Source organism: Dermochelys coriacea, chromosome 7, assembly GCF_009764565.3.
Source record: "Dermochelys coriacea isolate rDerCor1 chromosome 7, rDerCor1.pri.v4, whole genome shotgun sequence".
Classification (NCBI taxonomy): domain Eukaryota; kingdom Metazoa; phylum Chordata; order Testudines; family Dermochelyidae; genus Dermochelys; species Dermochelys coriacea.
The window spans coordinates 110,015,123-110,038,694 of record NC_050074.1 but is presented as its reverse complement, the minus strand read 5'-3'; the positions used below and the strand labels follow the sequence as shown (position 1 = coordinate 110,038,694).

The 23,572-nt window shown below is 41.9% G+C and overlaps 1 protein-coding gene across 3 annotated transcripts in view; it reads left to right on the top strand.

The window, feature by feature from the left end:
* Positions 1 to 23,572, top strand: part of GRK5 (G protein-coupled receptor kinase 5) — a 232,695-nt gene that overhangs the window by 74,651 nt on the left and 134,472 nt on the right. For all 3 annotated transcript variants that reach the window (XR_005294025.2, XM_038410340.2, XM_038410341.2), the window contains exon 2: positions 23,323 to 23,418. Coding sequence is in view for 2 of the 3 variants with exons in the window: in XM_038410340.2 (XP_038266268.1) it covers positions 23,323 to 23,418 (96 nt within the window). In the remaining variant the exon portion in view is untranslated. The remainder of the gene's footprint in view (positions 1 to 23,322; positions 23,419 to 23,572) is intronic.

The following is a 23,572-nucleotide window of genomic DNA, read 5'->3' as shown; positions in this document are numbered from 1 at the left end:
TGCTAACGCATCTGAGGACAGAACACATCTTGAATCTGGTAAATAATTGCCTAGTCTCTTTTATCTGTAAAGCACTTTGAGGTCTGTAGCTGGAAGGCACTATAGAAATTCCAAGTATAATGTTGATTTTATTCTTTTTATTAATGCACTTTAAAAACTGATTCAGAAACATTTTTCATTTGGAATGTGAAGTCAAGACAGCTAAGTGCAAGCTGCTTTGTCACCTGTTATTATGAAGAATGTGAAATGAAGTAAGATCTGCTATATATTCTTACTTCAAAAGTAGAAAGGAACAAAAAGCCTATAATATAATATACTCTTTTTGTTTCTTTCTACTTTTTGAATATATTGAACCGATAAACACATTTCATTGATATTTTTGAATGGAAACCTTTGCCTTTCTCATGCATAAAATGCTTATAACATTTTTTTTTCTTCTATCAGTATAGATGCTCTTCCACATCTTAATTTTCAGGAGATTATCACTCACCCATAGAAAGTTTCTCCACAGTGAAATCTGACAGCCAAAGGCTTATTCCTGAAGCAAAAAATTTTTTGATATCCGGGTGGCGGATATGTAAACTGGGGTTTGTATGCTCACACACTTTCTCTCTCTCTCTGTTTATTTTGTTCTTTGTTGTTGTTCTCTTAGGGCCTGATTTTCAGAGATGCTGGGCACCCACAGTTCCAAGTGGAGTTGTAGGTGATCAGCACAATTGGGCTTTGGGTCATTATGGCTCATAAATATTGTTGCACGTGTGAGAATTCCTACAGTCTTGGGCAACCGTTGCCTCATTTCTAAAATTTCAGGAAAGAGGTAAATACATGAAAGTCAAGAAAGTAATTGAAAATCGAGGTATGGACTGTCTGTTCATTTGAAAATAGCAAGAAATGTTCAGATTTGCAGTAAATGTGCTGATAGAATGTGTCCGTTAGTATTTAGGTGTATTACAGTAACACCTGGAGGCCCCTGTTTGGATCATGGCCACATTATGCTAGGCATGTACAGCCACATGTGAGAGACAGTAGTTGTACTGAAGAGCTTACAGTCTAAGGAGCAAAGGGCAGCCTGAACTTTGAGTTTCCTCCTTTTTGTTGTTTTTGAGTATCTCGCGCTTAAACATTGTTTTTTAATGTTTAAAATGTTAATGCCAGCCAACTGAAATTATTCCCCCCGCCCTTTTTATGTTCTTATTCAGGAGGTTATAAATATCATGTTACACGGGAAGCAAATTCCCTTGTTATCAGATTGTTCTGTGGTCATTTTTCTTTTCCTCAAAAGCATATTGGTCAACTTTATCAGTGCTCAGTCATTTGTTTCCTATTAAACACAAGCGATTAGGATGCTATTTGGCTGGCCGGGAAGAGCAACTGCCCTGTTTTTATCTGTAAACATAGCCTTAAACTGGAAGACACCTGAAGCTGGCAGGAAGTGAGATTTAATAGCATTTAATGTCCATGAATGGGAATAGTCTGTTGTTTCCTGGTAGGATAGGCTAAATATCAACTGCCAAAAAAAAAAAAAAAGTTCATTTAAGTGCCCTTAAGAAGCTGAGCTAACAAATCCAAGGAGATCCAGAGTTCAGACTGACGTGCCGTGTAGAGCTGTGTCTAGATACCACAGGAGTCTTAGATCAGTTCTGTTATGTTACATTCTGCATGTGCTGCAGTGCAGGCTGTTAGACAGATAAGACAGCTTGGATTTTCCATGTAAACTCTGAATTTCTTGGCTCTTGTGAATGTAAAAATCTGAGAATTAAAACCATTTGAAATTAATGATTTTTGTAATGAATACCATTTAAATGAATGGCATTACATTGTTACATAAGGGCATAATGGACCATGTAATATAACTTCGGTCACCTAGGTCTTCATATTTGTCACTATCCTCCATCATACCCATTTGTCAACTTTACAACAGCACAGAGTAGAAATCTGATATCTTCCTACTCTGAAAATATCTTCCATTAGTTTAGTTTCACTGATAGCAGCATAGGAACTATGACACACTGCAAAATGTTTCTGATTCCATCAGCAGAAGGCAGTGATGCACATACTTACTATTCAGTTCATGGCAGCAAACTATCAAGTCAGTTTTTAAACTGTGCAATGTGGAATGAATTGAGCAAATGTTTAATTTATGACCCTGACCCAACTCCCCTCCCCGCACAGGAATAGGTCAAGGCTTAGTTTAGTCTGAAAATGTACTGGGCTTTCTTCAGAGATGAGTGACAAAGGTGCTGCATGAATGCTAGCATGTATACAATTGTACGCTAATGCCAATTCTCAGTTATTTCAAGATTTTATTTGTTTAAATGGCAAAAATGATTAATTCACCAATTCTGGAAAAATGTGTGATAAAACAAGTCTTTTTAATTTTTTTAAGTATATTGAGACCAAAAAAAATAAAGAAACAATAAACTCCACCTGCTACTAACTTCTCTTTTGTTGGAGTTATGATTGAATATGACCCTATAAAGCAAACTTTTATATCTGAGTTAAACACATGAACATAATAGTTTGTCATGGACGTACTGGCATGACTCTTAAATATAGCAGTGTAAAAGTTGCCATTATAATTAGCTCAGTTAAAGACTACACAGATTTACTTAAAAAAAGAATGTGTCTGTTCCCTGGTTGACATAATCTCTTCAGAAATACAATATTAAAACTGTGTGTGTGTGTATAGTCTTTAGTTACCTAATTCAGTGTTGCGTATCCTTGTTGACAGTGTTCTATATTACAATTATTAATTGAAGACATCAACATGTCCCATGTTAAGAGGAATGATTTATGGTGCAAGGAATTATTTTAAAGGTACTGGAAATGATCAGATACGCTGATACTATGTCTTTTATAACCCAGAAAAACCTCCTTCTTTGCGTTTGTGGTTTAAATTAAGTGCTAGACTGGTTCACATGTTTTCAGATGAAAAGGAAAGATGTGCCCTTCAACTTATTACACAACATAGCTCAGAACTAACATGACCAGCTTTAAATTAGAACCTTAAAACAAAGTGAAGCGTTCACGTTATTTTTATAGCTCCATTTTCCACATTAAAATCCGAATTGAAATGAGATTAGAAAACCTGAAAACAAAGTGAGTAGGCCTCATTCTCGCCGTGAAAGGTCATTACAATGGTAAATTGTTAACAGAGTTCACAAAATGTCATTAACAGGATAAAAATGTGCTCCTGGTATTTCTCATTTTTGTTATTTCTCTCACGATGACATTTACTTCTCAAAAATGCAACGTCGTAAAATTAGGTTTACATGGGACAATGAAAGAGAAGCATTTTCTGGAGGAAGGAAATCCCAAAGGAAAGCTTTTACTTTCTAAATTACTTTCTTTTAAAAGCATTTCCACAGACACATTATTTCTGGTTTTTGTCGCTCTTTGTATTTTCTTTTCAAAACAACATGAAACCGACCATGCCAGATTATAGGACCACAAGGCCAACCCCCCTGAATTTATTTATTTTCTAATGTTTTTGAGGACTACATTTGCTTTGTAATTTTTTCAAAAAGGGTACTTAATGAGTGCTGATCAGGCTCACAGGACTTGATCTTGCTTCCACTGAAGTCAATGAGAAAGTTCCCTTCAGCTAACTTCAGTGGGAGCAGGATTTGGCCTCCGTTGATGATGTCAGCGATTTAAGATCCTCCTCAAATAATTTTGTTTTCATCTGTGAAAAAATTGAATGTGGACAAATGCACCGCTGTTTATGTGAACAAGATTACAAGAGAGGAAACCGACATTCATCAACGGTAACTCATTGGTCAATTAAGCTGGTGGCCTCTGACATAATGTCGTTGATCTTTGAGTAGAAGGGACAGATGCCTGTGAATATCTGCTCACTGTCATTCCCCACAAGCTGTCCTAGAGTTTTCTTTACTCTGAACCTTAGCCTTTACCCATCACCAGGGCGAGACATATGCTTTGTAATGAAAGTTGATAATAGACTGTCCCAGATCATGACACAGTGACCTATAAGAACGGCTATACAGGGTCAGACCAATGGTCCATCTAGCCCAATATCCTGTCTTCCAACAGTGGCCAATGCCTGGTGCTTCAGAGGGAATGAACAGAACAGGTAATCATTAAGTGATCCATCTCTATGGGCTAGGGCCAAGGGTAACAGCAAAACAAGGGGCAACTGCCAGCTGGCAAAAGAGAGAGACGGTGGCCATGGGGTATTTATTTAGATTTATAATATGTATCAGAAGTGCCTATCCCTGGTTCTAGGTGCCTTTGACGGTCTTATAAATACACCCATGTTGGCCTGGATTGTCACTTTAGGCCAGCCCTGAGCAAGCAGCAATGAGTGAACTGCCTTCCCTCAGGAGTAGCTCCAGAACATATTGTGACACAGATATTGTGTCCCCTCTGAGTCCCAATTCCTTCCCTGTTGACTCCTTGCTCTGGGATGGGGTAGTAAGTAGCTTTTAGCCTGTCCTGGCAGTAAACAATAATACCCTTTGTGCAGGCCAGGGAGCATAGGGATGGCGCAAAGGCTCCACTCATTTGCCACCCATTCCCTGCCCACCTACTCTGGAGTTGGGGAGTAGGTGGGGAGGCAGCAGCCTCTCTGCAACCGGACACAAGCTCTTGGTATCTTGTGCAGGGGTGTAACTCCTGTTTATTCCCGTGCTTGGACATGTAGTCTAAGAAACCATGATTTAGCCCATAAAAATAACCTAGCAGCATCCACTCACGCTGAAATCAGAAACTAACCAACTGGAAATAATCAATCCCATCCCCACCTCTTCAATATATTTAGGGGGAATTCAGTCTTAGGGGCGTCCAGTCATAATCCCACCAACGGTAGCCTTGCCTCACTGGCTCCTCAGCCAAATATATGCACCAAATGTCGGAACCTGGGTGACAGAGCTGGTACTAGAAACCAGGTCTCCTGGCTCCTAGGCCATTGTCCTATCCACTAGGCCACACTGTCTCTTCATCCACATAAATACCAGCCTGGGATGACTGTGCCCATCCCATTCCCAGCACCTGGGTAAAGAACTGGGCCGTGCAGCGTGCCCTGAAGGATGGGCTATTTGTGACCGTGGAGGGGATATGTTCCGATATGAGGGCTCCCTTGTGGAGAATGCCCTGTCCCTCTTATTTTTCAGTAATTGTTCCTGTTTCCATTGTGTTTTTCCCATTGGCTGGGTCTCTGGTCACATGGTGCTGGGTCCCATGCATTTGTGCATATACATGGAGCTTTGCCCGTTCTGCTCAGTTTGAAATCAGTACCCAGTTTTTAAATCCCTTGCCTTTTGGGTGCAGCGGGTCCAGGGTGGAAGGCAATACTTTACTGAGGTCCTTTCCCAGACCTATCTTTCTGTGATTCCATACAGCAATAGGAAAAGGGTTAATCCCCACTGGCACGAGGCTTATGTGTTCAGTTCATACAAATGGTGCTAGCTGCAGCAAATTTTTCAGGTGGGTGTTTGCAAGAGGGAGGCTGAGCAGACAGCACTTGCCATCTGAAATTAAAGCATAACCAACACAGTATTAAATCCCTCCCCCCTTTTTTTTTATTCACTGCTTTCTGGCACTCCATTAATGAAGCAGCTAAACCCTCTGACCAGCTTGATCTGTAATAAGGCTCCTCTTATTTATTTCCCTGTCCCTCCTAATTTTCTCTTTTCTTTTCAGCCTTTCTTGTTGAACCCTTCTGCACTGGTAACTATGGAAACACTCATGAATGAGTGAAAATAGTACACGGCTACTACTAACTTCGCTTACCAAAGCTCTGCCTGATCTTTTCATACAGCCTGGGGTACTCCGAGATCCTAGAGAACTGGATACGTTTTGCTCGTTATTTGCAATTGCAACCTGCAGAATGCTGTGACAGAATTAAGTGAACCACGGGCAGTGCAATCTGTTACAATTGGTAATCACTAAGCTTTTGCAAATTACCTCAGAATCTTTTCTCCAACCTTTGACAATAATGAGCCTAAATTCTGGAGCATAAAATCATGTTACTATAATCTTTTGGGCAGTTTCTTCATTGTTCTTAAGGGCAGCGTTTCCGATGCTGTAGTATTCTGGAATGATTTAGCATGGTGTATTGCAGTGATCCAGTAAAAGGAGCTATTGGGTACCTTGTTGCCAGGCAGAAGAGGGTAGTAAAGGAAGTCAGGCTGCATAATAAATTAAGAGATGGCACTCATGGGCAATGCCCAGTCAACCCAGTGAGTGCCCACAGATTGTTTTTGCTGCATGTGTTATTAACCCTTTAGTATCAAGGTGCCACTTGAGATCAAAGGGTTGCAGTGCTCCCAGAATGCTTCAACCCTTTCTGTTTACAAAGATGTCTCTCCCCACCTGGATCAGCAGCTACTCCATGCTTGCCCAGCTAACTAGCCAGCTAGCCCATCTTTAATCCATTGTGCATGGCATGCGGTGTGTCTGTGCCAGCCAATTAACTGCAGCCTCTCTATGCTTGATCTTAATTGGCATTTCAAACTGATTTTCATGGAGACAGCCCCCTTCATATCTTTGCATATTGCATGTGAATTCTTGCTGTCTGTGGAATTAAGTTACATATATGAGTGTGTTGGGGGGGAATCTACTTTGAAAAAATGGACCTGTGCATGGAAATGTTCCCCACCAGGATGGCTGTGTGGGTGCAGCAGTGCTGTCGAGTGTTTACTGTGAGAATCTGGCTAAGGACTCGGAGTTCTGCAGGAGAGTTCTGAAGAGTACATATACAATGAAATGATCTATTTTTGATGTGAAGAAAGGGGGAACCAGTTCTTCAATTCACTCTGCTTTTGTGTCCTGACAAGGCTCCTTTAAGTTCAGGCATCAGTAGCCTTCGGTCATCACAGGGCTAACAAGCTGGGATCCACAGCTTTTGTGTTGTGTTGTTCTCTACTGGTCACCTCTTCTGATTGTAAAGCAGCTTGACGCCTTTTCTCTCACACTTAGCCTGCTCCCCAGGTAACACAAATGTGTATCAAAGATCAGTGATTAGCAATGGGCAGGGGATTTTGAACAATAAGATGCTACCCCCAACCCCTAAGCTTGGTAGGCCCTGAACTCAAATAGAAACTACTGATACTAGAATGGTGGGTTATTTGTATTTCTGGTTGGCTCTGGAAGTGCTGAATGGCCTGAAAAGAGAATGTTCTGGAAGATACTCTGAGCGGGAAGTACAGGACATTCTGCAAGTCAACCAATTCTCATAAGACTCCTAGCCCAAGTTTGCAGCCCCAAGAGGCTCACATAGTTTGCATAAGCCTTCTGTGGAGTATCAGGGGGATTTATCCGAGCACCAGAGCAAGGACAATTCTAGGCAGGGCACTATGCAACAGATACAATGGCTCCTATGGACCACTACAGTGGTGCAAAAAGAAAAGGAGTACTTGTGACACCTTAGAGACGAACAAATTTATTAGAGCATAAGCTTTCGTGAGAATGCATCCGATGTAGTGAGCTGTAGCTCACGAAAGCTTATGCTCTAATAAATTTGTTAGTCTCTAAGGTGCCACAAGTACTCCTTTTCTTTTTGCGAATACAGACTAACACGGCTGCTACTCTGAAACCTACAGTGGTGCAGACACATCACAACATAAGAATGCGCCAGCCACTCTGTCTCATTCCCACAACACCCACTTTCTCAGACATGCATATCCCATGCCAGAGCATCCCATATGCTGAAGCCTGTTGCAGGAGATAGAGGGATGCAATGACAAGGATATTCCCTGCGGGCCCTGGGAAGCTGCTTTACAACATCTTTGTGCTGCCAGAGATGGTGAAAAAAGGGTTGTGAGGTAGCCAGGAATCAGGCTCTGTATAGTTATGATTGGGTGTGCTGCATCTTTAAATGTTTAGAGTCTGCCTCTCTGTGTGCTAGGAAGCAGGGCTATGAAGGGATTCAAGATGGAGGATCTTGCTGCTTGAGAGATGCACTCTGATGCCTCCTTCATGGAGACTTTACACTGGTTCTTTCTTGTTGTTGTTTTCCTGACTCTAAAATAAGTAATGCACATGTTGTTTGTTTGTTTATGAACAAATAACAGCTGGATTTCTGGGGTGCTTATCAGAACATCTGCTGGCTCCCAGCAATTAGCTGGAACTAATAATCAAATTAGGCAGGATATTTTCCGTCCAGGATCATTAACCTTTCATCACATTTAATAAAAGGCTTTTTTTCTCTTCTCAGACCTCCCCACCCAGTAATCAGGTTGATAGGAAATTAATTCTGAAGAGATTGGTTAAAGACGGGATGGTTCCTAAATGGAACCTCCCCAACACGGTGGGAAATTTTGGATTTGGGGCTGATCTCCATGGGTGAGGGATACCCGCAGTAAAAAAAAAATATCCCATGGATGAGGACAAAATGGAAACCTACGTTCTTTTTGGAGACTATGCACAACAGATTTCTGTGGGAGAAAAGCCCACACACAGCTCTTTCTGACATGGACAGGGGAGCCCAGAATTTCTAGAGTTCAGGGCCAAATTTTCAAGTGCTCAGCACCTACCAGTGGGGCCCAGTTTTTCAAGAGAGTTCAACTCCTATTTGGGTATCCACACGAGAGCCAGATTTTCACAAGCACTATGTCCCCTACAGCTCTCATTGTGACCTGAAAAGTCAGATTTCCAAGAGAGTTTTACACCCAATGTGCTGAGCACATTCAAATATCTAGCCACTTCTTTTTGGTATCTAAATGGGACAAGAGCTCTTCTGGGAATTCTGGATTTCAAGGCTAGCCCTACAAACACTTAAACACATGAGTGCCTTTATTCATGTGAGTTGTGTCACAAGAGTTCCATGCATACCTGAGTGAAGTCACTCACCTGTTGAAGTATTTTCAGGATCAAGTTCTTAAACAGTAGCCAGCAGCTTTGGATGCTTTACTAAAACAGGGTAATAAATTTATAAAGCAGGTCGTAAGTTGAAAAAGCTGTTGTAAAAAATGGTTCCTTCCTGAAGACATGTTATCAAGCCCTTTACAAGCAGGCTGTGTGAAACCCAAGGTTGTGCTCGCTCTTTGGAGAACTGTTAGGAAGATGAAGCTGGACCTTTATGTTCATTATATATTCCAGTTGTGCAAGTCATTTAGGTTAAAGGAAGTGGTGGTGAAAGTAGGAAATTGGGCGTAGGTCCAGGGAGAACTTCTCTGGGTTCTTTACTTTCCATATGATTCTAATGCTGGAGAAAGTTGCCAGCCCTGAAGAACTGAGACCAATTTCTCCTCCCCACACATTCAAAACAGGCACAACTAAGGCTTCCACCATGCTGCCCGGAAAATGTATCAAAACTAGATCTAGTAAGAACATTTTAAACGGAACAGTTTTCTGTCAGAAAATACAGTTTCATTGAAATCAAAATATTTTGCAGGAACATGGAACATGTTGATTTTGATGATATTTTGAGGGAAAATTGCTGAACACAAATAATTCTTTCTCGTGTTGTTTTTGTTATTCAATTATATTACAATAATTTTAATATTATATATTATATGTTTCACCAGTAGAGAGATGGGACATTTCACCTTCTTGAAATGAAATGATTTGACATTATCAAAAGAAAATATGTCATTATTCCCAAATCTAAATTTTGTGACATTTCTGTTCCACAAAAATTTATGAAATGTCAACTTTTTGTTCTGATTCAGAACGGAAACAAATTTGGAAATGCCAGTATTTCTCATGCAATAGAATTTCTGGTTTCCAGCCAGCTTTAATCAACCCCTGATCTGGTGAGGCCACCTATAGGGGTAGAAAAACTTGTTGAGGTTTCGAGGCAGATCCTGTCTCTCAGTAAGGACCTGATCCAAAGCCCACTTGAGTCAACATCAATGATCTGGGATGATGGGATTAATTACACCCTAAGCAAGTTCGCAGATGACACTAAAATGGGGGGAGAGGTAGATACACTGAAGGGTAGGTATAGGATCCAGAGTGACCTAGACAAATTGGAGGATTGGGCCAAAAGAAATCTGATGAGGTTCAACAAAGACAAATGCAGAGTCCTGCACTTAGGAAGGAAGAATCCCATGCACTGCTATAGACTGGGGACCGACAGGCTAAGCAGCAGTTCTGCAGAAAAGGACCTGGGAATTACAGTGATGAGAAGATGGATGAGATTCAGCAGTGTGCCCTCGTTGCCAAGAAGGCCAATGGCATATTGGGCTGTATTAGTAGAAGCATTGCCAGCTGATCGAGGGAAATGATTATTCCCCTCTATTCAGCACTGGTGAGGCCACACCTGGAGTATTGCGTCCAGTTTTGGTCCTTCTACTACAAAAGGGATGTGGACAAATTGAAGAGAGTCCAGCAGAGGGCAACAAAAATGATTAGGGGGCTGGGGCACATGACTTACGAGGCTGAGGGAACTGGGGTTATTTAGTCTGCAGAAGAGAAGAGTGAGGGGGGATTTGATAGCAGCTTTCAACTATCTGAAGGGGGGTTCCAAAGAGGAGGGAGCTCGGCTGTTCTCAATGGTAGCAGATGACGGAACAAAAAGCAATGGTCTCAAGTTGCAGTGGGGGAGGTCTAGGTTGGATATTAGGAAACACTATTTCACTAGGAGGGTGGAGAAGCACTGGAATGGGTTACCTAGGGAGGTGGTGGAATCTCCATCCTTGGAGGCTTTTAAGGCTCGGCTTGACCAAGCCTTGGCTGGGATGATTTAGTTGGGGTTGGTCCTGCTTTGATCAGGGGATTGAACTAGATGACCCCGAGGTCTCTTCCAATACTAATATGCTATGATTCTAACGGAAAGGCTCCTGTTGAGTTCAGTGGCTTTTGCATCAGACACCATGGCTGCTTTATGCTACTTTGGAGATGTAAAATGACATCTGAAGCAAAGCCCAGACATTATGGCTTTAGAAATGAGTGGTCCCATTGAAACTGGGGTCTGATTTGAGCACCACCCTAGATGTTTCCATTGCCATAGAAACAATAGAATTACCAATCCAGTCCAGTATCCTGTATCTGACACTGGTCAATACCAGGGGCATCAGAGGAAAGTGTAAGTAACCCTGCAATAAGCAGTTACTGTCTCAGGGAAAGTTTCCTCTGACCCAATGTTCCCTCTAATTTTTGACAGGCCGTGTGTGCAAAATATTTCTTCTGTGCAAATTTTTGAAGCAGAGTTCAAATTTGTGTGCCATGAGGCAAATGCACCCAAGCGAGTAAATTGCATATACATTTAAAAAGTTTTAATTTGCAATTTATGTCAATTTATATGGGTTTTCAGATAAAGACATGAGTAAAAAAAGAAAAACAAGAGTTTTTGTGTTTTAAATTTAAAATTTTCTTAAAAATATCAATAAATGATTATCAGCCAAGAATAAGATATGTAATTACAAAAGCATTTTAATTTCCTTATTGGTCGAAATGTCAAAGATTGCTAAACTAACCTTACTGTTTTTCCCTGCAATCTTTTTCATTTGCCCATTCAGTATAAACTCTGTCCAGATCTATCAGTCTTCCATCCAGCAGGTAACTCTTACTACACATCAGCATGTCCAAATGATCTACTTGTAAACGATTCCGTAGTTTGTTTTTTAAAGTGTTCATTAAGCTAAAGCCACGCTCACAGTCTGCACTTGATGCTAGGAATGTTCCTGCAACATCCATCAACTTTGCAAGATCCTGAAACTGTTCGTTCTGGTGAGCAAATGTCACCATATCCGGGAAACTTAAAACCAATTGGCTTTTGATTCTTTCGGCTGCTGCAAACTTGAAGTCATTGTACTGACTGACTATAACAATCTCTTCAGCAAGAAAGTCTTTGTATTTTGAACACAGGGATTTGACCTGATGAATTCAAAAATTGAAGTCACGCTTAACTACTGCTGCACAATCAAAAGCAGACCACTCTTGGACTTTATCCTCTGAAAAACCTGTTTGCCAAATGTGCACACAAGATGTTTATGAAAGTTATTATGGAACTGGTATCAATTTCATTATTTTCTTGAGAGCTCATATCTAAGAGAGCCTTAATTTTGTTACTCCATAAGACTGAATCTCCAAAGTACTGTCTTCTGATCTTGTTCAGTTTACCTCGGGCAAGGTGAAATGCTTCAAGAGATGTAAGGCCCTGTTTCTGGAGAAGCGTGGATAGAGAAGCCAGTTCCGACAAAACATCATTGAAAACTTCTAATGTTATTCGGTATTCCATGGTATTCAGCTTTTTGTGGCAGTATTTAGAAACTGGATCAGTATCTGTCTTGCTCAAAATATTCCAGAAGAGGATTATAATTGAGAATAATTGCTCAAAGTGCAAAGTGCCTAGATAACCAGCACACTTCATTGAGTGGGCTGAAAGCCACTGACTCACATTCAGAAGCATCCACTATTTCCTGAAATTTGCATTTTCTCCTGGATGACCAACAGAACGCCGTGTAGACAGTTCTCATTAAAATTTCAATATCTCTTATCAGCTTGACCTCTTTCCATGGATCGGAAATCCCCAAGTCTTCCCAGTATGCAATGCAATGTTGCTGGATTAAGTGTGGAATATCACGTTTCAGCTGAGCCGCCACACCATTGAGTTTGCCCAACATCACAGAGGCACCATCAGATGTGAACATCACCATTTTCATTAGATCAAGTTGATGTTTTTTATAAAAGTCTTTGATTGCAGACACTATTGAAACAGCATCACATTCTTGCAATCATAATAGTCCACCAGAATAGTCTGCAGAATTTATGGATCTATACTTAAAGTAGAATATCAAATATCTGTTAATGGATATATCAGTGCTTTCATCAACAGCTAGAGTATGAAACATTGTCGATGCTATTTCATGCATGAGGTCATTTTGGACAATGCAGTTGATGATAATTTCAAGAAATTCAAAAGCATAATTTTTACTTCTCCAGCTCGCAGGTATGCGCACATACTTTTCCATATGGTCATTAATATCCTGAACAGAAAGCACTGAGCTGTTCATTTTAATAGCCAACAACACACTGTCAATAAGTACCTTGATTTCTTCTGGGTTTGAGTGCTTGCGTTCAAGATTAATTTGTGTCCTCTGCTTTTCAGCTGGACTTTCAAGAATCATGCTAAGCAATCCACTCCGTAAGAAATGGTTTTTGTTTCTAAGTCTTGCTACACCATCTGTATGAGACTTACTTGACAGATGACGCTTTAAGAAATCCAACTTCCATACATCGTTCCACATTCTTCCTGTTGAAAATTCTCCCGAAGCTCTGGCATCTCAACATTACACACAAACCACTCCGTTGTCCTCATCATATGTGAATATTTCATGAAGTTTAACAAGCATTACACTATGTGACTTTGGTGTAACCGTCTCTATAGTCTCATCCAGCCATCCAGATTTAAATGAAGTTGCTGTTCTTTTACGCTTTAGACCTCTAGACAGTGACATTTTGGGATTGGTTTCAGAGTAGCAGCCGTGTAGTCTGTATTCGCAAAAAGAAAAGGAGTACTTGTGGCACCTTAGAGACTAACAAATTTATTTGAGCATAAGCTTTCGTGAGCTACATGCATCCGATGAAGTGAGCTGTAGCTCACGAAAGCTTATGCTCAAATAAATTTGTTAGTCTCTAAGGTGCCACAAGTACTCCTTTTCATTTTGGGATTGATTTTTTTACCAGATTGGTTTATTTAAAATTAATACTTTTATTATATGGCTACTATTTCAATGTGCTTAACAGCGTGACTCGACAAAAGGGCAAATGGGAGATCATTCAGATCAGGATACTGGAAGTTTGTGCATAACTCCGATCACGTCCATGCATCTGCCGCAAAAACCACGGGAAAATGGTAAAACATCATGAGTAAATGTATGAAGTCCAATGCCTTAGAAAGATTTCAATCATGAAAACAACACTTACATTTGTACGTTTCTGGGAAATCTTTGCAGTTTCTTAGCAACTACGGCCAAGCATTTTGACTTATTCGCACATACCTGAGTTTGTACACAGCGTATACGTGGGCTTTAGGATCTGTGTGCGCACACACTCGTTTACAGCTTAGAGGGAACAGTGCTCTCAACCCCATTAATGAGATGTGGTTTATTCCCGGAGGCATGAGGGTTTATATATCTTCCAAAGCACTCTTTTTTAAAAAAAATTGTAAATCCATTCAACTGTAATTCTGGATGCTGTCATTATCCAAATAAATGTTCAGTCCTTTCTTGAATCCCACTAACTTTTTGGCCTTAATGATATCTTGTGTCAAGGAGTTCCACAAGCTAACTGTGAATTTTGTTAAAAAGGAATTTTTTTTATCCATTTCAAATGTGGTACCTTTCATTACATTGAACATCCCCTTTTGCTTGTATTATAAGACATGGTGAGAGAAGTTGCCAAGCCACCTTTTTAATCTAATTCATTATTTTGTGTATCTTTTACATGTCAACTCCCCAATTTATCTCCTCTCTAAAGTAAATAATCCCAGTATTTTAGACCCTTTTCATACAGAGATTTGTCCGTGCCTCTAATCATTCCTGTTGCCCATCGATCCTGCCTATTCTCCAATAGAAATGTATTATAAAAAATAAAAATGGTTCCTGTTACAAACAATAAAGTAATTTCCTCCCCCACAATCCTATCCCTTCACCCTGGGGAAAAGAAAACAGGAAGCTTATTTTAGCCATATAACATACTAGGGGAGCCCCATAGCTAATCTCTTTTTGGAAAACCTGATAGAATAATTGGGAATCTCCAAAAGAATCCTCTAATTTATTACTACCAATAAAATGAAGAAAGTTAGTGTCTGTGACTTATGAAATACCATCAAAAGCCCAAAATACACTCTCCAAAGAGAATAAAATTCTGTAGCTACCATCGTATATCAAAATTCAAAAGCCAGAGCCACGATCTGTCAGGGGCTTCTGCAGATCCCTTTTTGCTGAGCATGGCTCACAGACTAGTCCAAGATTTTGTTAATGTTTTTCTGAATATCACAGCACATTTGCACACAAATCCATCTGCATGTTGCTATAGATATACATGTTTGACAGTTTCAGTTTGGAAAGTATCCCACCACTGTTTGTTTGAGAATTAATGGCAGATGCAATTCACGTTCAGTCTTCCAGACCCAGAGAGGTGTGAATTTCCTGAATAACATCCTAATTGGAGTCTAAGCGCTTACAGTTGTTTCATGGTGGCTCTCCATCATCTACACTGGCAGCTAGAGGACCCAAAGACACATCACAATCTTACTACTGTTATTTAAAACCCTTCATAATTCTGGCCCACAGTAGTCACTGTTAAAAACTAAATATTTACCCACATTAAAAATTCCCTATATCTAGAAAAGAAATAACTGGTGTCTTACATACCAGAGCATGGAAACTCTGGGTAAAATATGACTTTTTAATAACAATCACTTTACTTGAGTGACTGCCACTCGACTCTTTCTCTTGCCCACAGTCTGATCAGCCATTGCAGATTGACTCCTGGGGCTTGATTCTCATTTTACACTAAAGGCCCTTGACACCACTCCAGCACCAAAAGTGGCCATAATGTAACTTACATTTACTCCCATTTTAAGGCCTCTTTTCATTGCCAGAGTCAAGGAACCCAAGTATAAGTGAGAATCAGGTCCTGTGATAGGCTGTTCTGTGGCCGTGCAGCCTAGTAGCTAGATCGCTGGTTTTTCACTCTGTAAGGCGACAAGGGGTGTTAGGGAGACTCAGACCCTCCCTCTCCACTGGGTCTCAGTCCAGGGCCTTGTGTAGGTCAACCCCTAAACAGGGGAGATGGGTCTTCCTCCTGGGTTGTGGTGGAGGGATTGTTGAGCTCATCTTCCCTGGGCTATTTCCTTCAAGTCTCTTTAGTTTGGGGCTTGGCACCTAGGGCTTATTTGCAGGTTCCCCTTGGCAGGGGAGCCCTTACTTGCCCCAAGTGGCTGTGCTGGCTGGCAGGTTGCTGATCTGTCCCTTTGGGCAGGCAGACAGAGAGCTCCTGCCTCCTCACCAGTCAGCCCCAAACTGAGGCAGGCTCCCTTCTTTTCTTCCCCCCACCCCCCTCCAGGCCTGGCATTGGCTGCAGGTATAGTGGAGGCCAGCTTAACCAAAAGGTTTCTTTAACCCCTGCTATGCCAGACAGCAGTTTCTCTGCTTCCTTTCAGGTCCTGAATTTTTAGTGTTGGTCAAGATCAGCTCAGCAGCAGAGTTTGCTTTGCTGGGGGACCTGATCTGTGGAACTTTCTGCCACATGAAGTCTGTCTGAATCCCTCATTGGCTGCTTTTAATCCATATTAGAGGTCCATTCATTGCAGCCAATTTTTCTTTTGCCAGTTTTGGGACTGTTAAGTTGTTTTGAATAGATTTTTCCCTGTAGAGTGTGTTCACTGGAGTGTGTCAGCGTGGTTCGCCTGAGGGCATGTTTGCCAGAGACTTTGAGGGTTTCAACTGGTGTCGACTTGGGAAGGTTGTTCTTTAATGTTTTGTATTTTAAATGTGTGGTGCTTAATTGAAGCTAAGTAGGTGCCATCTTCAGCTCTTCAGAGAGATTCTTACATGGTGCTATGATTGGGTGAACCCCTGCCTAGTGGTTAGAGTCTGTGGCGGCAACCTCACCTAGTGGTGGGGAAACCCAGGCCCTCCCACTCCCCTGGGTTGCAACCCAGGGCTCCCTTGGGCACTGTAAGGAAGGCGTCCACTACCTGCAGTCAGGGGTGCTGGAACAACTTGTATAATGCGGGGTGCTGAGAGCCATTGAACCAACTGTAAACCCTGTATATGATGGAAACCACTTCAAGCCGAGGGGTGCGGCAACACCCCGAGTTCCAGCACCTCTGCCTGGAGTCCAGCTGACTCTCCCCTGGGTTTCTTCCTACCGCTCTGTCCCTGCTTTGGGTGTGTTGTGACTTGTGGTTCTCCTTGCGACCCAGCCTGTGGGCCTCTGGAGGCTAGAGACTCCTGGCTTCATGGAGCAGTCCTCCTCCTGGGGATACCCTCCTAGCATAGCCCTTCTGCAGCAGTGAGCATAGGTCTGTCTCTCTCCACCTGCCCCCCTGCTGGGCTTAAGCCCCTCCTCCCACTGCCCATAGGCCTGCCAGGGTGGGGCCTCCCAGGCCCAGAGTTGTTCCTGCCTCCTCTCCTCTCCCCCCCGCCCAAGTGTGAGAGTGCACTGGAGAAGTCAAACCAAACAAGGAGCAAATGGTCTCAAATTGCAGTGGCAGAGGTCTAGGTTGGATATTAGGAAACACTATTTCCCAACGAGGGTGGGGAAGCACTGCAATGGTTTACCTAGGGAGGTGGTGGAATCTCCATCCTTAGAGGTTTTTAAGGCCCGCCTTTAGAAAGCCCTGGCTGGGATGATTTAGTTGGGATTAATCCTGCTTTGAGCAGGTGGTTGGACTAGATGACCTCCTGAGGTCTCTTCCAACCGGTGATGAGCTGCCAGAAGCTGAAGAACTGGTTCCTTCAGTCGCTCCGGGTCTTCGGTGGCACTGAAGGACCCACCGCCGAAGGCCCAGAACAAGTGAAGGACCTGCCACCGAAGGCTCGGAGTGCCGCTGGGTGAGTAAAAATTCACAGGGGAGCCTCCCCAGCTGAGAGCTGAGGCGGGACGGACAGGACAGTCTCATGGGCCTCATGTGGCCCGCGAGCCGGAGTTTGCCCACCCCTTTAACAACCAGTTCTAAACCGGCTTCAAAATTTAACAACCAGTTTGCATGAACCGGTGCAAACCGGCTCCAGCTCACCAGTGCTTCCAACCCTAATCTTCTATGATTCTATGAAATACAAATGAGTATATATAAAGTGTATTAAGTAAATATTTACACCCTGATGGAATAAATCACCAGGTCTTAACAAATCAGACCACAATACCACCCAAAGTTCAGTCCTTTTTGGGGGGGGTCTATTTATTCATGACTGCAAAATAGATAAAATCTACTAGGCCGCTAGTTCAAACCAACCCATCTCAGTCACAACTAGAAATGGTTGCTATGTAGTGGCTGTTCAGCAGCTCATGTGAAACAAGTTGGTTGCATCAGTCCAGTCTGTTGCCAAGCTGAAAGGTGTCTATATGACTGGTAGGAGCCCAATTGTCAGTGTCAGTAGAAAGGCCAATGATTAAATGGGCATGGAGACAATACCGCCTCTGCTGTGCTGGATATATCTTCTGGGGGCTGTGATGGTAAACATCCATGTACTAGAGTGATGGGGACCATATAATTAGTCAGGTTGGATTAAGGACAGTTGTTAGTCCGATATGTTTTGTATGCATGTTTTTATTTAACATACATACAGAGAAAAAAGGTAGATTTGCCATAAGGGATCTGAATATCTGACACTAAAAAGGCCATGTATTTTTTCAGTAAGTTCTGCATAGAGGAAATATTTTTGTTGCCTGTAGGACTGGATGGCATTATGAAAAATTGGTTGCACTCCTCAGTATGCCAGTTGTTAAGTGAATGCACAGAAACAGCCCTGAGATTTCACACTGTGACTGGCATTTCGCCTTGTATTGCCATCATCAAACTGAGGTTTCAAATCAGCCACCCCACACCCTCATGATAAAACTCGCATATAAAACACAGCAGGTTTGTCAGCTTTTGCTAAGAAAAGCTGTCTTTAAGATTGCAGATCATCCTAGCCTGAGTAGACAGCGTAAAGACAGGAATCAAGGCAAGTGAAAAGCCTTTACTTGTGCAACCTGCACAATTACCAAACTATTCAGAGAAACCTTCCCTTTTAGCTTTTAACTCTGCCAGACAATTTACCCTGTCTCAGCTGTCTCAATGCATTATGTCCTTCAAACACCCTAGAATTACATTTGGAGCCAGCAAGTGCTGCTGCTGAGAGCCGAAAGGTCAGGTAGATTAAAGCAGTTGATCATCATCTTTAACATAAAGACATCACAGGCAAAATAGTAACACTACGTTGCATTTAGCTTAGAGAAAATCATTCATCAGAGGAGGCTGCTGCTTTTTGTAGGATGGGCACCGAAGAGAAAAGAACTCACTGGCTATACCATGCATCAGTCACAGTTGCAACTAGAGACCTAGGAGCCCTTCCCAGATTGTGATGCAAATTAATGTAAAAAATGCGTCCTCCATTTTGTCTGTATCAATATATATTTTAAATCAAATGCATTTTAAAAGTCCTTCTGCCCCATCATGCTCAGGTTCCCCCCAACACAATATTGAAACTGACATTTCAGGTGGAGAGTTGCTTTATAATGTACTTCACTGCTTTGTGCTGCTACAGTTGGAAGCACATCTTGAGAATTTCTGTGAAGGTGACTTAAAAAAAAAAAAAAAGAATGATTGATCCTAAAATCTTTGGCACATTTGTATTCAGTGGGGCAGTTCCTCATCTGGTGTATTTTATCATAGCTCCATTGTTTACACCACCTGAGGATCTGTCCCCTCAACTAGTTAATAAATATTTATATTGTGCAGTAAATTCCCATGGAAATATACCACCATAGAGTTGAACACTCAAAAGTTTACAATCTACAGTAAACAAGGCAAACACACACAAGACAAGGCATGAGACAGTAGTTCAGGGAAGAGAGTGCAATCAAAATTATCAGTGGTTAGAAGGAGGAAAACATTCCTGGAATAAGTGATTTTTACAATGGGGTCTGAAGAAGAAGAGAGAGTAGACATTTAGGAAGCAGGAAGTGGGAGATATGCAAGCAACAGGGACAGCAAATGAAGTGACTCTAGAAAGAAGTGGGTAGAGGGATAGAAAATTAAAATGTCTTTAGCAACAGCCTTTTGGATGGACTGGGGAGGGAAGAGAGGAGAAAAGGCAAGGATAGAAAGGAGAGAATTACAATAACTAAGTACCTGTCAATAAAGAGTTTAAAGTCTAATTTAAGGCAAGAATATAAGAACAGCCACACTGGGTCAGACCCAAGGTCCATCTAGCCCAGTATCGTGTCTTCCTACAGGGGCCAGGTGCATCAGAGAGAATGAAGAGAACGGGTAATCATCAAGTGATCCATCCCCTGTCGCGCATTCTCAGCTTCTTGCAAACAGAGGCTAGGGACACCATTCCTGCCCATCCTGGCTAATAGCCATTGGTGGATGTATCCTCTGTGAACTTATCAAGGTGGTTTTTTTTTTTTTTGGAACCATGTTATAGACTTGGCCTTCACAGCATCCTCTGGCAAAAAGTTCCACAGGTTGACTGTGCGTCATGTTTGTTTTGTTCTTCCTTTTGTTTGTTTTAAACCTGCTGCCTTTTAATTTCATTTGGTGACCCCTAGTTCTTGTGTTATGAGAAGGAGTAAATAACACTTCCTTAGATACTTTCTCCACATCAGTCATGATTTTATAGACCTCTATCATATTCCCCCTTAGTCATCTCTTTTCCAAGCTGAAAAGTCCCAGTCTTATTAAACTCTCCTCATATGGAAGCTGTTCCATACCCTAATAATTTTTGTTGCCTTTTCTGTGCCTTTTCCAATTCCAATATATCTTTTTTGAGATGGGGCTACCGGATCTACACACGGTATTCAAGATGTGGGTGTACCAAGCCCTTAAACGACAAAGCCATTAGTCAGAGGATAGAGAAGTGAGTTGTCATGATTCAGAAAGAATTTCCCTCTATCCCATATTGTGGAAAGGCTGTATTTACATTATCAGAAGTGCCCCAAATACTGCATGATTTTTGCAAAACTTCCAAAGCTTTCAAGCTTCCCATGTAATGTTCTGTTATCTGTTGAATCAACACCCCTTATTTAGTCTGCAAAATCATGTAGTATCCACCATACTCTCAATCTACGATTACGTCTCTCCCAGCTCACTAACAATGAACTTGGCTCTGAATTAGTCACTTGATGTGTCATGGCATCTAAAGTAGAATTATGTGAATCGGATTTTGTGTGCAGAGACTGAATCACAATAAATACAGCACTGAGGGAAATCTCAGAAAAACCAGTTGGGGTTTCAGATTTAGAAGAATATTCTTTCTCCGTGATTGCATAGCCTGTCTAATTGGAATAGACACATGGCAGGTTCTGTGATGAGAGTGAAACTCTCCTCATCACATTCTTATACCGTTTATTATTGCTGATGTGGAAACTTTTATTTACACCCATTGTTTCCTGTGGTGGGGTATAATCATGGGGGAAAAAGAAGGTGAAAAAGATAGAGAGAAAGAAAAGTTAGAATTTAAAATGCCAGGACAGAGAAAGAAAAAGAGAATCAGTATTAAAATACCCTCAGTAGGCTGAGGTAGTCTACATGTGAGAAATCATTTAGCATTACACTGCGAGACAATAATTACAGCGTATCTAGCTTCATTATGTTTCCCTGCACTGAAATGAGTGAGCCCATAGGTACCAAAACCTCTGGAGATCCCAGTAAGAAGCAGAGCTCTACTAAAGATGCTCCAGAAGTCTCTAGAGCCTAAGAGAGAATGTGACCTAAAATAATTTGGATACTTTTTGTCCAAAATCATCATCTGATTGGCAGTTGTGCCATCTGTCCAGGAATCATTCTGCCTTGCCCTAAATTCTGGTAGGACTCTGTTTCCCCAGCCTATGCATTCTTTGTCTCCAGATCTTGGGTTCAAAAAAATCTGACTGTAGACATCATTCCAGTGCAGTTCTGTTGGTGGAATCTGTAGTGTAGAGAATGCTCAGGAGGATCAGGTATTGTTAATACTGTGTCAAAGCTGAAAAGCAAGGTGAGCGGGGAATGTAGGAAGGCAAGAGGTGGAGGGAAGGCAGGAGAGCGGGAGGAGTGTGGAGGAGGACGTAATTATGTGGAGTTGTGAGGAAAAGGGGAGGGGAGCATAGAAACTAGAGAGGTGGGAGGTGACATTGTTAAACATGCTCACGAGAGAGTTTGTTCAGAGAAGGCAGTGATGCCAGCAGTAGAATCCGTAAAGGTGATTTGGGGGGCAGGTCCCTGGTAGGGATATGGGGGAGAGAGTGGCCCATGCTCACCCTGGGGGCTTGTCCGCACAGGGACATTCAGGCAAGTTAAGACGAATTAATTAAAGCCATGAAGTTAAAGCACATAGCACATTAAACCCCCGTGTGGATGTGCTCATTCAGAAGCAAAGTGGCCTTTCAGTGAACAAACTGAAATTTTGTTATGTGCTATGTGCTTTAACTTCTGAATGAGAGTATCCACACAGGAGGGGATTAATGTCACAGCTTTGCTTAATTTGTCTCACCTCCCAGAGTAGAGAAGCCCTGGGTGACTTGGTTCGACCTGGAGCTTCAGCAGCCGTGTTTGGGAGGCTTTAGTAACCCACCCAAGACTGGTCTCAGTGGGAATAGAGGCAGCAGCCTGCATATACCCATGGTACTTTGACTCTGACTGAGGTTGCAGAGGCAGAATTCTGAGCAACTTGTACCCCAGGGAAACTTCCCAGATTCCAGGCAGCTCTGGGTGGGGAGTGCCGCGAAGCAGCCCACACTCGCCCCCAGAGTCCTGTCTCCTGATCCTCACTGGAGAACTATTTTTTGTGATGAAGTTATGTATGAACAAATATTGTATTATTTTCTATATAAACAGTTGTCGCTTACTTTTTAGACCCTCTGATGGAAGTATTTATTGTTATTGTCTTGCAATCCACATTTTAAAATGGTATTTAGCAGCAATACAGGCTTCAGATTAACTTCAAACTGCCTCTTATTTTTTGCAATGAGAACAATCGGGCCCAAGGGAAAGGTGAGGGAGGATGAATAGCAGCAAAGGAAAGAAAGACAAAAAAGATAAGAAAAGAATCTCTTCTTTGTATACTTGGGTGAATTGACTGAATCTTCTTGGTTTTTTTCTTCTTCTTCTTCTTTTAAATGAATACTAACGCTACTCAGGAAGCAGTGATCCATGAGTGTAACTCCTAAAGGCAATGCCACTTTGAGATTATGGCTGTATAAATAATTTGAGGTGGGGACAGGAGGTGTTCAGTTTTGACCTCCAGATTCAAGCCTTCCTTAGTTATGGAGCTTGAATCAGATTCAAAACTGGAAGAGGCCTGTTATTCAGATGTACCTCAGATGAAGTCTAAGGTGGTGGAAACTTCAGCCGAATGTCTGATTTTAATTCACTTGGGGTTGAAATGCCATGAAAACAGCTCAGTTCAGTACTCTCAAACTTGTTGGTCTGGTCTGGAGCTCAGGCTGAACTCTAGGCTTCAGTAATCCAAGTCTGGATCCAAACTTTTCCTCCTTGACCTATCTCTGCCAATACAATGTTCAAATCTCAGTGTAGCCTGGGCCTTTTTCTAACACAACACTGACCCTGACTGCCACTCTCACAGAGCTGCGATACTCAAAAGGTGTTTATGTGGGCTGTGACTGTGCTAATAAATCTGAGTGAAAGGACAGCCCAGCTCTGGCTTGGGCGTGGCATTGAAAAAGACTATAATCCTGACATCTCTTCTCCTTCTTCTACAGGGGGTGGAGGAAAGCGCAAAGGCAAAAGCAAAAAGTGGAAGGAAATCTTGAAATTCCCTCACATTAGCCTGTGTGAAGATCTCCGAAGAACAATAGGTAAGAGGCCTATTCTGTTTTAGAAACATTGCAGGAACAAAGTACATATTCTCCACACCTGAGCGGCTTCCATTTAGCTCCTGTAACTTCATTGTGCAAACAACACTTTTTCTGTGTCTGAAGGAGGCATTATAAACTAACATCAGTATTATGG